Raw genomic sequence first — 13,307 nt, 5'->3', positions numbered from 1 at the left:
AGCACTTTGGGAGGCCAAGGCAGGTGGATCATGAGGTCAGGAGCCTGGCCGACATGTCGAAAACCCCTCTCTAGGCCAGGCGCGGTGGCTCACGCCTATAATCCCAGCACTTTGGTAGGCCGAGGCCGGTGGATCACGAGGTCAAGAGATCAAGACCATCTTGGTCAACAAGGTGAAACCCCGTCTCTTCTAAAAATACAAAAATTAGCTGGGCATGATGGTGCATGCCTGTAGTCCCAGATACTCGGGAGGCTGAGGCAGGAGAATTGCTTGAACCCAGGAGGCGGAGGTTGCGGTGAGCCGAGATCGTGCCATTGCACTCCAGTCTGGGCAACAACAGCGAAACTCCGTCTCAAAAAAAAAAAAAGAAAAAGAAAACCCCTCTCTAAATAAATGAATAAATAAATAAGTAAAACAAAAACTGTAACACACAGCTTCATACATAAAACATCCATCAACAAGAGAACATGTACATTGCAGAATATTCATACAATCAAATATAATATGGCGATAAAATAAGTCCCACTTCATGCAACAGCATGAATGAATCCCATATGCATAATGTTGAATGAAAGAAGCCAGACCCAAAAACGTACCTTCCATTCTTACGAGAGTCAGAAACAAGCCAAATGGATCTTCTGTGATCGAGGCCAGCAGGCTGGTCATCTCTGGGTTAGGGGGTCACCTGGGAGCAGGCCCTGAACAGCCTCCCGAAGGCTGGAAATGTAACTTATCTAGGTCTGGGTGGGGGAGCGATTGCACAGGTAATGTACATATGTAACTATCATCAAGCTGGAATTTTGGTATATTTTAGAGGAGGTAACTTCACCTCTGTTTAAGTGCCGTGATTTTGTAAGAAATCATCGTGGAGCCGGGTACAGGCTCACACCTCTCAGCACTTTGGGAGCCTGAGGCAGGAGACTCCCTTGAGACCAGAAGTTCAAGATCAGCCTGAGCAAGAGGAGACCCCCATATCTACAATAAATAAACAGAGCTCATGCCTGTAATCCCAGCACTTTGGAAGGCCAAGGCAGGCAGCATCACTTGAGGTCAGGGGGTCTAGACCAGTCTGACCAACATGGCAAAATTCCACCTCTACTAAAAAAAAAATAGAAAAAAAAATTAGCTGGGCATGGTGGTGTGCGCCTATAGTCTCAGCTTCTCAGGAAGCTGAGGCAGAATTGCCTGAACCTGGGAGGCAGAGGTTGCAGTAAGCCGAGATCATGCCACTGTACTCAACCCCGGGCGACAGAGCGAGATTCCATCTCAAAAGAAATTGGCCAGGCATGGTGTCTTACCCCTGTAATCCCAGCACTTTGAAAGAACAAATTGGGTGGATCACGAAGTTAGGAGTTTGAGACCAGCCTGGCCAACACGGTGAAGCTCCATCTCTACTAAAAAATACAAAAATTAGCAGGGCATGGTGGCGGGCGTCTGTAATCCCAGATACTCAGGATGTTGAGGCAAAAGAATGGCTTGAACCCAGGAGGCGGAGGCTGCAGTGAGCCAAGTTCATGCCACTTCTCTCCAGCCTGGGCAAGAGAGCCCGACTCCATCTAAAAAAAAAAAAAAAAAAATTTTTTTTAACAAAAAAGAAATAAACAGAATTAGCTGGGCATGGTGGTACGTGCTTGTGGTTGCAGCTACTCCAGAGGCTGAGGTGGGAGGATCCCCCGAGCCTGCGAGATCAAGGCTGCAATGAGCTGAGATTGCACCAGTGTACTCAGCCTGGGTGACAGAGCAAGAGCCTATCTCAAAAAAAAAAAAAAAAAAAAAAATTCATTATGGATGGCAAGTCTGTGTCTGAGAGGCACTGTTACAGAGTCCCCTGATTTTAGGTGATGATGCTGAGGCCCAGAGAGTATAAAACACTCAACACTCAGCTCGAGTCACTCAGCACATCTATGGAGAGTCCACACTCTAAGGTGGGGGCTGCATGTCCTGCTTTCCTCATGCCATGCTAGGGACCTTGGGGGCAGACTCTGCGTCTTTGTGTCTCTGGAATGGAATTCTGGGACCTCTGCATATTGGTGGGGGCTACTCCCACCCCATAACCGGTCACTGCTGGGTGGTGAAACATGGCAGCAGTGTGGTCGTTTAGAGCACAAACTCAAGCCAGGCTCGGTGGCTCACGCCTGTAATCCCAGCACTTTGGGAGACTGAGGTGGACGGATCACCTGAGGTCAGGAGTTCGAGATCAGCCTGACCAATATGGTGAAACCCCATCTTAAAAAAAATAAATAAATAAAAATAAAAATAAAGCACAAACTCAAAGGGCACAGTTCTATAGCTGTATGGGCTTAACCTCTGTGAACCTCAGTTTTCTCATCTGCAAGGATGGAGCTAATAATAGTACCATGGATGGGTGTGGTGGCCCACACCTGTAATCCCAGCACTTTGGGAGGCCCAGGTGGGCAGATCACTTGAGGTCAGGAGTTTGAGAGCAGCCTGGCCAATATAGTGAAACCCTGTCTCTACTAAAAAATACAAAACTTAGCCAGGCATGGTGGTACACGCCTGTAGTCCCAGCTACTCAAAAGTTTGAGGCACGAGAATCACTTGAACCCAGAAGGCGGAGGTTGTAGTTTGCCGGGTTCGCACCACTGCACTCCAGCCTGGATGACAGAGTGAGACTCTGTCTCAAAAATAAATAAATAAATAATAATAATAGTACCTACCTAATATTGTGTCCTGAAGATTACAGGAGCAACTGAGCCTATAGAACGAGGCCTGGTTCCAAGGAACAGCCATTACAGTGCTTGCTATGATAACCACTCAGGAGGAAACCCAGTCAGACAGACCAGAGCTAAACTTTGCTCCTCTGCTGGCTGTGTGACCTCAGGCAAGTTAATTAAACTCTCTGAGTCCCATTTCCTCATCTGCTAAACAAATACTAATCTATTGTTATGAAAGCAAAATAATGCCTGCAAAACACTTGACCCCTGCTTCAGTTCCTTGTGTGCAGGGACTACCTCTTGCACATCGATCCCCCTCAGGCTCTAGCACAGGACTTGGCACAGGGAGTCACTCCCTGGCTTAGGAGAATTCCCCCGCACCACCCTTCTCTAGCCGGCCGTCCTCCTTCTGGTGCTAGCAGACAGCAGCATCTAGTGGACAAGCTCTGGAACTGCATTCTGGCCAAGGGTCACTAGCCAAGCTGTTTGCAGTCCTTTAAATGAGGCTTTTTAAAAATGCTTTGGACAAGGGTGGAGGGGTCAGAAGGAACGGAGGTGGGGTGGAATGCATTGGACACGTATTCATTAGGGGCCTGCTGTGTGCAAGGCACTGATCCAGGACCTTAAAAAATGAAGCAAGAGCAGGGCGCGGTGGCTCACGCCTGTAATCCTAGCACTTTAGGAGGCTGAGGTGGGTGGATCACCTGAGGTCAGGAGTTCAAAGCCAGCCTGGCCATCATGGTGAAACCCCATCTTTAAAAAAAAAAAAAAAGAAGAAGAAGCAAGAAATATAAGATGACTAGACGGACACAAGAAAAATCACAATAATCATCACTTTATCATCAATACCCTTTTATCTTAGAGAAAATATCAACGCAGTGTAGGGGGACTTGGCACACCAGACAGTGTCTTCTCAGGAAGTTTTTTCGTTTTTGTTTTTGAGACAGGGTCTCGTTTCGTCACCCAGGCTGGAGTGCAATGGAGGGATCACGGTTCACTGCAGCTTTGATCTCCTTGGCCCAAGCAATTGTCCCACTTCAGCCTCCAGAGTAAGTTGGGACCACAAGCACACACCACCACCACACCCAGCTTTTATTTTTTTAATTTTTTTTATAGTGTTAGGGTCTCCCTATGTTGCCCAGGCTGGTCTCAAACTCCTGGACTCAAGTAATTCTCCTTGCCTTGGCCTCCCAAAGTACTGGGATTACAGGCACGAGCCACCTTGCCAGGCTTCTCAGGCAGTTTTTACAATTTCAGGAGTGATTTCGAAGTGGTTGTTACTTGTCAATGACTCTCAGTTAAGGCCAAGGCAATAAATGAAAGCTTTGGTCAGGAAGGTTCTGCCTCCAGCCCCTGACCCAGGTTCTCCATAGAGAGAGGGGAGCAGGAGTGTCTGGCTCCAAAGCCACACTTGTCCTCCACACTCCACGGTCCCTTCCCACCAGACGCAGAAGAGTGAAGAGGTTCTAGAGGTGACATGGAGCACATCTAACTGGAGGAATCAAAAAAGACTTCATGGGACAGAGATTTTGCACTGGAGAATGAAGGTAAAGAAAGCCGGGAGGGGTGTGCAGGGGGTGCTGGGGAAGGAAGTGCATTCCAGCCTGGTAAACCAGGAGCACCTTCACTAGTATAAAGCAAAGTAATGGGAACCAAGTTGGATGGGATGCAGGGGGTTAAGGAGAAATCACAGAGGGCTCCAAATGACAGGCCAAGGAGGTTGCATTTATACAACTGGGGACCCGCGGAGTAAGAAGGTAAACTGATCTGAGCGGATCCAGGAAGATCAGACATCGGCAACTAGTAATAGGTGGCTACCGCAGTGAAGGAGTCCAGCCTAGAGGTAGTGGGCACTGCAGCATGATGGAGATTACAGACGCAGGAGATACCCGGGAGAGGAGAAGCAGGAGGAGACTTGGAAATAGATAGCTTTGGGTTAAATGGGAGGACCCAGCTGAGAATTCGAGGTGCTGAGTCCGGAGGAGGTAATGAGAGAAAGGCAGAGCTGTAACCAGAATGTGGACTCAACCAGGGAGACTGCTGTGGGCCCGGAGCTGTGGGCAGGGACCAGGAGCTTGGTCTTTGACAGGGGCAGTATGAGTTGCCGTCGTCCCTGTGGAGATGTGGGACCAAGGCTCAGGAGGGGTGTTGGAGGGAGAGGAGGCAGGGTCAGTCATGTGGGAGTCACTTTCCCATACAGGGGCAAGCCGACGACCTGGTGGAGGAAAAGGAATCCTGCTGGGAGATGGGGCGGAGGGCAGGCACCACCAGACTTCATCGGGCTCCGTCTTGTTAAAGCTTCCGGAGGGCAAAAGGAGGAGACGGAAGAAGACAGAGGCGGGACCTTTGGGGAGAGAGACCCTTGTGAGTGTCCAGCAGTTTCACATGCCGTGCAGAAGTCCAGGAGTGGTGGCGGGGAGGCAATTGTTGAAATCGAGGTTGGGGGCTGTCCTGGCTGACCTTGACAAAAGCCAGTTTCAGGGGCAGAAGTCAGGCTACAAAGGTCTAAGAGGCCAGAGGTAGAGGGGTTGGAGGTGGCTGAGGCTCCCAGGAGGAGGGAGGAGTCGGTAAACAGGACTGGACTAGGGGGAGGCGAGCGAGGGCTTACTGTTGGGGTCCTGCCAGACCCTGAAGAGGAGGGCAGAGACCCAGAGGTACAGGGAGAGGAGACCCTCTGAGACCCTTTGAGACAGAAGAAAACAGCTGACCCTGTAAAAGCTTAGAGACCCAGACAGAACTAAGACTGCCACCGCCACATCCCTGACAAACCACGGTGGTTGCTGCCAGACCTAGAGGACAATGAGCCTGAGGAGGGGAAGGGTAGAAGCAGGAGCTGAGAACGCCGGGAGGGAGAGCAGGTTTCCTCAGACTCTCTCAGGCTCCAGAGTATTGGTGGGGGAGAGGGAGTCCCAGATCCCTGGGAACTCAGAGTCTGGGGAGAGCCAGGGCTCATCTTCCCCTTTCCCCAGGCTGCTTCTATTCACTTGGGAGGGCACTATTCCCTATTCCAACCCAAGCGCCCAGTACCCGCTGCCTTACCCCAGAAAGTCTAGGCAAGTTTCTTTCTTTCCTGGGACTTAGTGTCTGGGGTGCACTGAATGATAGAACCCAAAAAGGTGCGTCCAGATCCTAATCCCCAGCCCCCACTCCCCCAGAACCTGTGAATATGACTTCATCTGGAAAAAGGGTCATTGTAAATGTAATTTAAGATGTCAAGACAAGATCATCCTGGATTGTCCATCCAGTGGGCCCTAAAGCCAATGACAAGTGTCCTCGTGATAGACAGGAGAGGGGAGGGCCACATGATGGGATAATGGGAGCTCTGCAGCCACAAGCCAAGGAACACCTGGGGCCATAGAAGCTGGAAGAGGCTCGGAAGGGGCCCTACCCCAGGGCCTTCGGAAGGAGTGCAGCCCGGCAATGCCTTAGTTTTGGACTTCCGGTCCCAGCAAATGGAAGATAATAAATATCTGGGGGGTTTTGTTTGTTTGTTTTTGAAACGGAGTCTTGCTCTGTTGCCAGACTGGAGTGCAATGTCGCGATCTCGGCTCACTGCAATGTCCCTCTCCCACGTTCAAGCAATTCCTGCCTCAGCCTCCCGAGTAGCTGGGACTACAGATGCGCGCCACCACGACTGGCTAATTTTGTATCTTTACTAGAGGCCGGATTTCGCCAAGTTGGCCAGGATGGTCTCGATCTCCTGACCTCATGATCCGCCTGCCTCAGCCTTGCAAAGTGCTGGGATTAGATTCGTGAGCCACTGCACCCAGATGCTTAAATATCTGTTTTTTAAGCCACCAAGTTCGTTGTAATTTGTTATGGCAGCCCTGGGAAACTAAAGCAATTCCCTATTCTGTAAATTAACTAGAATTAAATCTGATTCGGCCAAGAGGTGTGTTTTTCAACTCGCCACCCCTCCCCCTTCCAGGTTGAGTTTTAACTCTTTCACTTGCCTGGCAGGGGTGGGGGAATGAGGATGGGAGCAGGTGGTGCAGGGAGGAAAGAAGCTAAATTCGCAGCATCTCCTCCTGCCCCAAAGAGGAGGAAAGTCCAAAAAGGGTATTTCATGCCCACCAGCCCTTCCTCCTTCACCCAGAGCTCACGCCACCATCCTCTACCCGGCTCCAGGCACGCTGGTGGGGCCGACGCTGACCCCGAGCGCGTTACTAACTTTGAAAGCCAGGGAATCTGCCTTTCCGGACTTCTCCTAACAGCTCCCCCTCTTCATGGTGATTCTCTCCCCACCCCTTGTGTCTGCCTTCTTTCTCCCATTCTCCATTCTTGGGGAGCAAAATAAGATGGAGACCCCCGAAGTACAGGGTGGAAGGCACTCCCCCACCCCTCCTTCCTCCTCCTCCCACAACACAGCTGGAGGGGGAGGGGAGGTCAGCAGGGTTCACAAAGGCCAGATGTTAAGGAAAAAGAGAGTAGTGCCCACCCCACGCCCACTCACCCCACCCCCACCCTCACCCCCGGGGAAAGAAAAATGAAAGGAGACAGTTTTTAAGACAAACAAAACTTTTATGATCCAAAACAGTTTTCCTCCAGAATCTGCTCTATGCAAACAATAACAACTTTTTACAAAGCATTTTCACAGAAAAGGAGACAAGTCCTTCCCCAGCTTGGGAATTGCTCCTCTCTCACCTCGCCTTCGGGGGAAGAGGGGATGCTATTCACTAGTGCGGGGCGGAAGGGGCACTGGGTCCCTCAGTGGTTTGGCAGATCCAAAAGCCCCAGCTTTCCTTCACACCTCAACTTGCCATCTTCCTAAGACCTAACTTCCCCGGACCTCACCTGGGTGGAGGAGAAAGCGCTTCTAACCCAGACTCAAGATCTTCCTAGCTGGAGGGCATGATTCAGGCCTAACTCACCCCTCCCCTGGAAAACAGAACCTCTGACCCCAAACCTAATCCCCTGGCCCTGCCCCCTTCGGATCCATCAGACCTGACAACTCCCGAAAGGCCTGAGGCTGGGGTGTCCCGGGGGAAGCTGAAGGTACCTCAGCCCAGGTCCCATCTAGACTCAAACTTTGCCCCTTCAAACCCCAGGGGACTCTTGCAGTTAGACCAAGAGACCTCTCATTTACCACCTCTGCAAAGCGCAGCCTGTTTTGTTTCCACTCTTTACGGGGGCCGAGTTTAGGTATCCGAAGAAAGGAGTCGGGCCTGCCCTCCACCTCCACCCCCTCTCATCCATAAATCGGTGGAGGCCCTCGAAAGGCGACTTGTTTGGTCTGATTTTGATTTCTTCCACCTTCTATTACTTTCCCTGGGACAGTGTCTAGCCCCTTCCCCAGGCGAAGTAAGCACTTTCCAGAAGAGGTCCCTCAGCCCTACCCACCCTAAGGGGAGTAAGTTGCGGGAGGGGGCTGATTAATCAAGTTTGGGGGGAATCTCTCTCACAGGCCAGATCTTATACTTGGTAACCAAATAAGGAAAAAAAGGGAACTCCAAAACTGGACAAAAGGGAAACGTCGGCGGCTGAGATTGAAGATCTCATCAATTAGGGGCCACCTGCACTTGAGGGGCCCTAGAAAGGCGACAGGAAGGAGATGATCTTCCTCTTACCCAAGCTCCCTTACCCATTAAAGTCTCCAGCGGTGCTCGGAGCTTTAGAGAAGGCCTGAGGGGAGCAAAGGGTTAAAGGCCTGGACAGTGGGGGTGGGGGATGCCCCCAGGGAGCTGCCAATCACCTCCCCACCCCCACCACAGCCCCCGCACCCCAGGCTCGCCCACAGACACTGTAACAACCGGTTTGTCCATCACCGAGGTCTCTCTCCTCTCCCTTTTTGTTGCGGGGGGGTGTCTTTGAGCGGTGGCCTCCTTTGCTCCCACTGGGGTGCAGGCCCTGCCCCCAACGGTCCGAGATGGAAGGGGGCAGGGATTAGAATCTATGTCATCAGCCTTTTTTGCTTAAGCCTTCTCCCAACTCCAGCCCTGGGTTCCTCGGCAAAGGATGAGGGGGAGGGACTGTCACCCCCACCACTTAGGTGCTTGAATGAAGATCACTGTCATTTGAAGTCCCTCTGCCCACAGCTCCTAAAATGTAAAGGAAGGGGACAAATGTGAGAAACGGGGCTCCCTCCTCAAGCCAGCGGTTTGGCCACGGTCCCAACTTTTCCCCTTTGGTAGAAGTTCCACGGTCAGCTTTCATCCACATTGATCCCCCAGAATTTGAGGCCAGGGGGCTCAGGGACAGCGGGACCCCCTATACGCCACCTCCACAGCGGGTGGGCGGGCGGGGGCTTAGAGTCTCCCTGGAGGCGAAGCGAGGATGCCGGCTTTAGGTCTCCGTCTTCCCCCACCACCAGGGCCGGGGGGCAGGGGAAGCAGTCGAGGAGGCTGAAGGTGCTCGTGGTGGGGAGCGTCGGTGCAGGGCGGCGGGGCTGTGCGGTGCGCGGAGGGGGCGCCGGCCGCCTGCGTTTCTTGGCGGCTCCCCGGGCCGCCCCTTTCGCAGGCGGCCGCTCTGGCCCCCGGCGCAAACTCGGAGTGTCCAAGGCGAAGCCCTTTGCGTAACACCAAAGTTTCGACCGGCGGATCAGACGATCGAAATGTTCCTGGCGGAGATGTGCGGGTGCGGCCGGAGCCGTGCTGGCCGTCGAGGGGCTGGCGGCTGGAGCCTCGGGGGAAGCCGGCGGGAGGTTTCCATCGACTTCTGCAGGCTGGCAGGGCAGGAACGGCCCCGGCGCCGCCCTGGGACCCGTAGGCTCGGTGGAGAGGCCCGCAGGTGGCGACGGAGGCCGGGAACTGGGCTCCTGAGGCGGGCTGGCGGCTGGGCCACGCTGAGGCTCGAGACCCGGGGCCGGACGAGGCGAGGCCGAGGCGAAGCCGGTCGGAGATTCCCGAGGGCGCGGGGGCGCCAGACAGCGGCCCGGAGGTGCACAGGAGCGAACGCCGAAGTGCGGGAAACCGCCTCCGCCCTCTTCCTCCTCTTCGCGGTGGGGACACGCTGCGACGTCCGCATCCTTGCCGGCCGTAGTGTTAAGATCGCCGGGCCGCCTGGTCGGGGCCCCGGGGTGCTTCAGGCCATCTGGGGCCCAGCCACCGGGGCGCAGGGGGGCGTGAGGGCCCCGCAGCACGGTGGGCCGCGCCGCCAGTTCCCCAGGCCCCGGGCCCAGAGAGGACGCCCGGGGCTTGGCAAGGGCGCAGAAGGCGAGGGCACGCAGGCACAGCGGAGAGAATTCCTGGGTTCCCCGACGCGGCTTCCGGGGCGTGGGGGAGCAGGGCGACCCTCGCGGGGACGCCGGCACTGCCAGGCGGGACGTGGGGCACAGGGTCTCCATGGAGCAGCCTGAGGGGTGCCCACTGAGGGGGTCCGGGTCCCAGCGGCGGGATGCCCTGGCTGCCCGAAGAGCCCACGGGCGAGGGGAACATCGCCCCCCGTCGACGGGGAGGTCTCTGCTCACGGGCGCCCCCGGCCCGCCACCCGGGACCGCAGAGCTCGGGCTCCCTCTTCGCTCTCGTCACGCGGCCCTCCCGGCGGCCGGACTCCTGGGTCCCTGCGAGTCCCGGCGCGGTCGGCCGCCCTTCTGCCGCCGCGTCCCCTTCGCAGCCCCGGGGAGAGCCCCTCTCCAGTCGCCCGAAGCGCAAAGGCGGGGGAAACAAAGCGGCCGGCGGCCGCAGGAGGCGGGAAGGACCCCGGGCCCGGCACCCGGTGCCCGGGCCCAGGCGGCGGGGAGGGCGCCTTCCGCCCGCTCGGCTTCTTTCTTCCCCGCTGGCTCCCGGAGACCGCGTTATAGAGAACTGCCCCCTCGCTGCCCCAATACCAGCGCCGGGGCCGCGAGCCCAACGCTGATTGGGCCGCACCGCCCGTGACGTTAGCCCCGACCCCACCCCTCCGGCGGCGCCGCCCCCGTCCCCATTCCGCACACAGACACACACACGTGGACCCGGCGCGGCGGCGGCTGGGAGGGAGCGCGGGAGGGAGCGTGAGCGGGTGGGATAGCGAGGGGCCAGATGCGCCGCCGCACGTGGCCCGGTGGCGTCCTGGTATTTCTTCGTCGTAAAGCAACTCGCTTTTTCCCGAGCAGTCACGGTTTTGCATCTGTAAAATGGGACGGTTCATATCTGCCCTCTTGGGGCTAAAAGAGCTATGTGAATCATCGTAGATGAATCTCCAAAATAATGCTGAGGGCAAAGATGAAATGAAGCGATGGCTGTTTAGAAGCTTTGCGCAGCAGGGACTCTAGCTAGCCGAGAATGTTACTTACTTCTCTGTCTCCGGCCTCTAAAACAGTGCGTGGCACACAGTAGGCTCAAAAAAATGCTGTAATGTATAAGTACTTAGGAATTCAGTACTTGCAAGATGAACAAAGAAAAAAATAAATTTGGGAGGAGGGCAGTGTTGTTACACCCATGGTAGCTGATAAATAGGCTGTCTCAGTACCTGTTTCTATTTCTCTGATGCAGTATCTAAATACTCCGCCTCAACTAGATTCCAAGAGGCTGGCTCTGCCGCCCCTGACTCGCAATCCCAGGATGCTGTCCTCTGAGGCTTGATCTGTCTGCCAAATAGATTGAAGAAGCCAGCCAGAGGTGGGCACACACAGACCCTGACTCTCATCTCCCCCAAGGAAAATAAAGAAAAAGTGAATTCCCAGTACAAATTCTGATAATGCAGCACACACCCTCAACCTGTCTAGCCCCTTAACTTTCTTTAGTTTCTGCATAGCTTACTGTTACATAAAAGTCTGTACATGGATTTATTCTTTAGTGTCTGTCTCTCCCATTTGTCTGAAAATGAGCCAGTGAGAACTTTGTCTTGATCATTGGTGCATCCCCACTGCCTAGATCAGTGGCCAAGATGTAATAGGTTCTCAATCAATATGTGTGAATGAATGAATGAGCAAGTGAGTGAATGAATGAATCCCTGGGATATTTCTCTCGATAAAAATCAAGGTAATGGAATACTGTGTTTCCTATCTGTGGCAATGTAGAGATTGGTTTGATGACTTGAGGTAAAGGTGTGGAACAATGCTGGCAGAGGGCAGCCACAGAGAAAAATTTCTTCTGGGGCCAAAACAAGAGAGGGTTTCAGAAAGGACAAAATAATGCAGCTTGCCTCCTGACCCTTCTAGCAGTGACAACAGAGGTGTAGTTTCCCTATGTGTCATCAAATAACAGCTGGGAGGACAGGGGTAAGGTGGGTCGGCCTCCCCCACCTCAAGTCCAGAGGTAAAGCCCCTAGGTGGGGCTAGGGTTTGAGGAAGGAGGAGATGTGGTGTTCATTGCTCAAAACACTCATCCCCTAACATCTTCTGCAGAAGAGCTCTCCAGGGCAGCTGTCATGAGGGGGGATCCTGGGGTCCTGCCAAGTCATGAAGCTGAGCTGGTTCTAGACACCAGGGCTCATAATTGCTTGAAATTACACACGCCTCTACACACACACACATGCATGCACACACACACACGCATATACACAGGCATGCACGCATGTACATACACACACACACACACAAGGAAAGTTCTGGAAGGATGATCTTCATGGCTGTCCCTTCTGCAGGACAGTGCTGAGGACTCATCCTGAACAGCAGTTCCTACTTGCACTCCAGTGCCTAGCACAGTGTTAACTCAAGGAGAGAATGTCCAAGAAGTTGATGGGTATGAATAAATGAGTGACTATTACGTAACTGCAAATCAATGACCTCTTCTTTCTCTGCCTCCAAAAGCTGCCAGCTCCCCCTTCCCCTTGTGAGTTTGGGGGCTTTATTGAGGAGTCATTATGATTGTGAATCCTTCCCTCTGCCTCCACTTTCCCTACTTCCCCTTCCTCTCATTAGGCACCCAGAATATAGACCCAGGGATGGAATCACTCTGCAAACAGCAGGGGATAGTGTGAGTGCCTCTCCAGCTGAAAGGACCCGAGGACATCAAGCCACCCTCGATGGCCTGGACAGGGGATGCCGCTGTGCGACCCTGGGCAGGTCACCTAGACACTCTAAGTCTCAATGTCCTTATCGGTGAAAAGAGGACAAAAGTGGCTTACTCACATTGTCGGGAGGGTTGAAACAGGATGGGAGCCGTCACCAGAACTCACGTGGGCAGGCCCAGCTGCTGCAATTACTATTTCTTCCAGTAGAGGACACTCGACCCCATCCTCAGCCTGGGATGAAGGAGGCAACACCCTTCTCAGGAGCCTCTCCTCCCCTAAGAGAAAAAGAGAGACTAGACTGGATGCTGGGTCCCATCTAACACCTCCAGAGTGAGGGCTAGAAAGGACCCCTCTGGATCCAGAAGAAGCCCATTCCTTTCCTTGGCCCGTCTAGGTCTCATCTGGGGCAGTAAGGACTGTGTTCAAGGATTTGGGAGCAGGAGACCTGCCTAGTTGCCTTTTTTGGAGAGCTGCACCCTAGACGTCCAACCCCGTAGTAACCTCTGAACCTCTGTAGTACTTACTACATGCCACACTCTCTTCTAAGAACCGGACGTCGCTGGCAAGGCGTAGTGGCTCACGCCTGTAATCCAAGCATTTTGGAGGCCAAGGCGGGTGGATCACCTGAGGTCGGGAGTTCAAGACCAGCTTGACCAACATGGTGAAACCCCGTCTTTTAAAAAAAAAAAAAAAAAAAGAAAAAAAAATTTTTTTTAAGTAAAAAAAAAAAAAAAAAAGGGCTGGGCGTGGTGGCTCACGCCT

At 53.7% G+C, this 13,307-nt stretch overlaps 1 protein-coding gene across 1 annotated transcript; it reads right to left on the bottom strand.

The window, feature by feature from the left end:
• Positions 1–7,175: 7,175 nt before the first annotated feature.
• On the bottom strand, positions 7,176–10,428 carry EPOP (elongin BC and polycomb repressive complex 2 associated protein). The gene has a single exon (XM_032279813.1). It carries the CDS (start codon positions 9,955–9,957, stop codon positions 8,818–8,820), a length of 1,140 nt encoding a protein of 379 aa, XP_032135704.1. The 5' UTR covers positions 9,958–10,428; the 3' UTR covers positions 7,176–8,817.
• Between the last annotated feature and the right edge of the window lie 2,879 nt (positions 10,429–13,307).

Source organism: Sapajus apella, unplaced genomic scaffold (assembly GCF_009761245.1).
Source record: "Sapajus apella isolate SASKATOON/1434 unplaced genomic scaffold, GSC_monkey_1.0 scaffold12, whole genome shotgun sequence".
NCBI lineage: Eukaryota > Metazoa > Chordata > Mammalia > Primates > Cebidae > Sapajus > Sapajus apella.
Note: the sequence above shows the minus strand (reverse complement) of the source record. Positions and strands in the feature narration are given on the sequence as shown.

What these genes read in the sequence shown, in the direction of transcription:
- EPOP (XM_032279813.1), bottom strand. Translation starts at nt 9,957, where the DNA reads ATGGAGACCCTGTGCCCCACGTCCCGCCTGGCAGTGCCGGCGTCCCCG.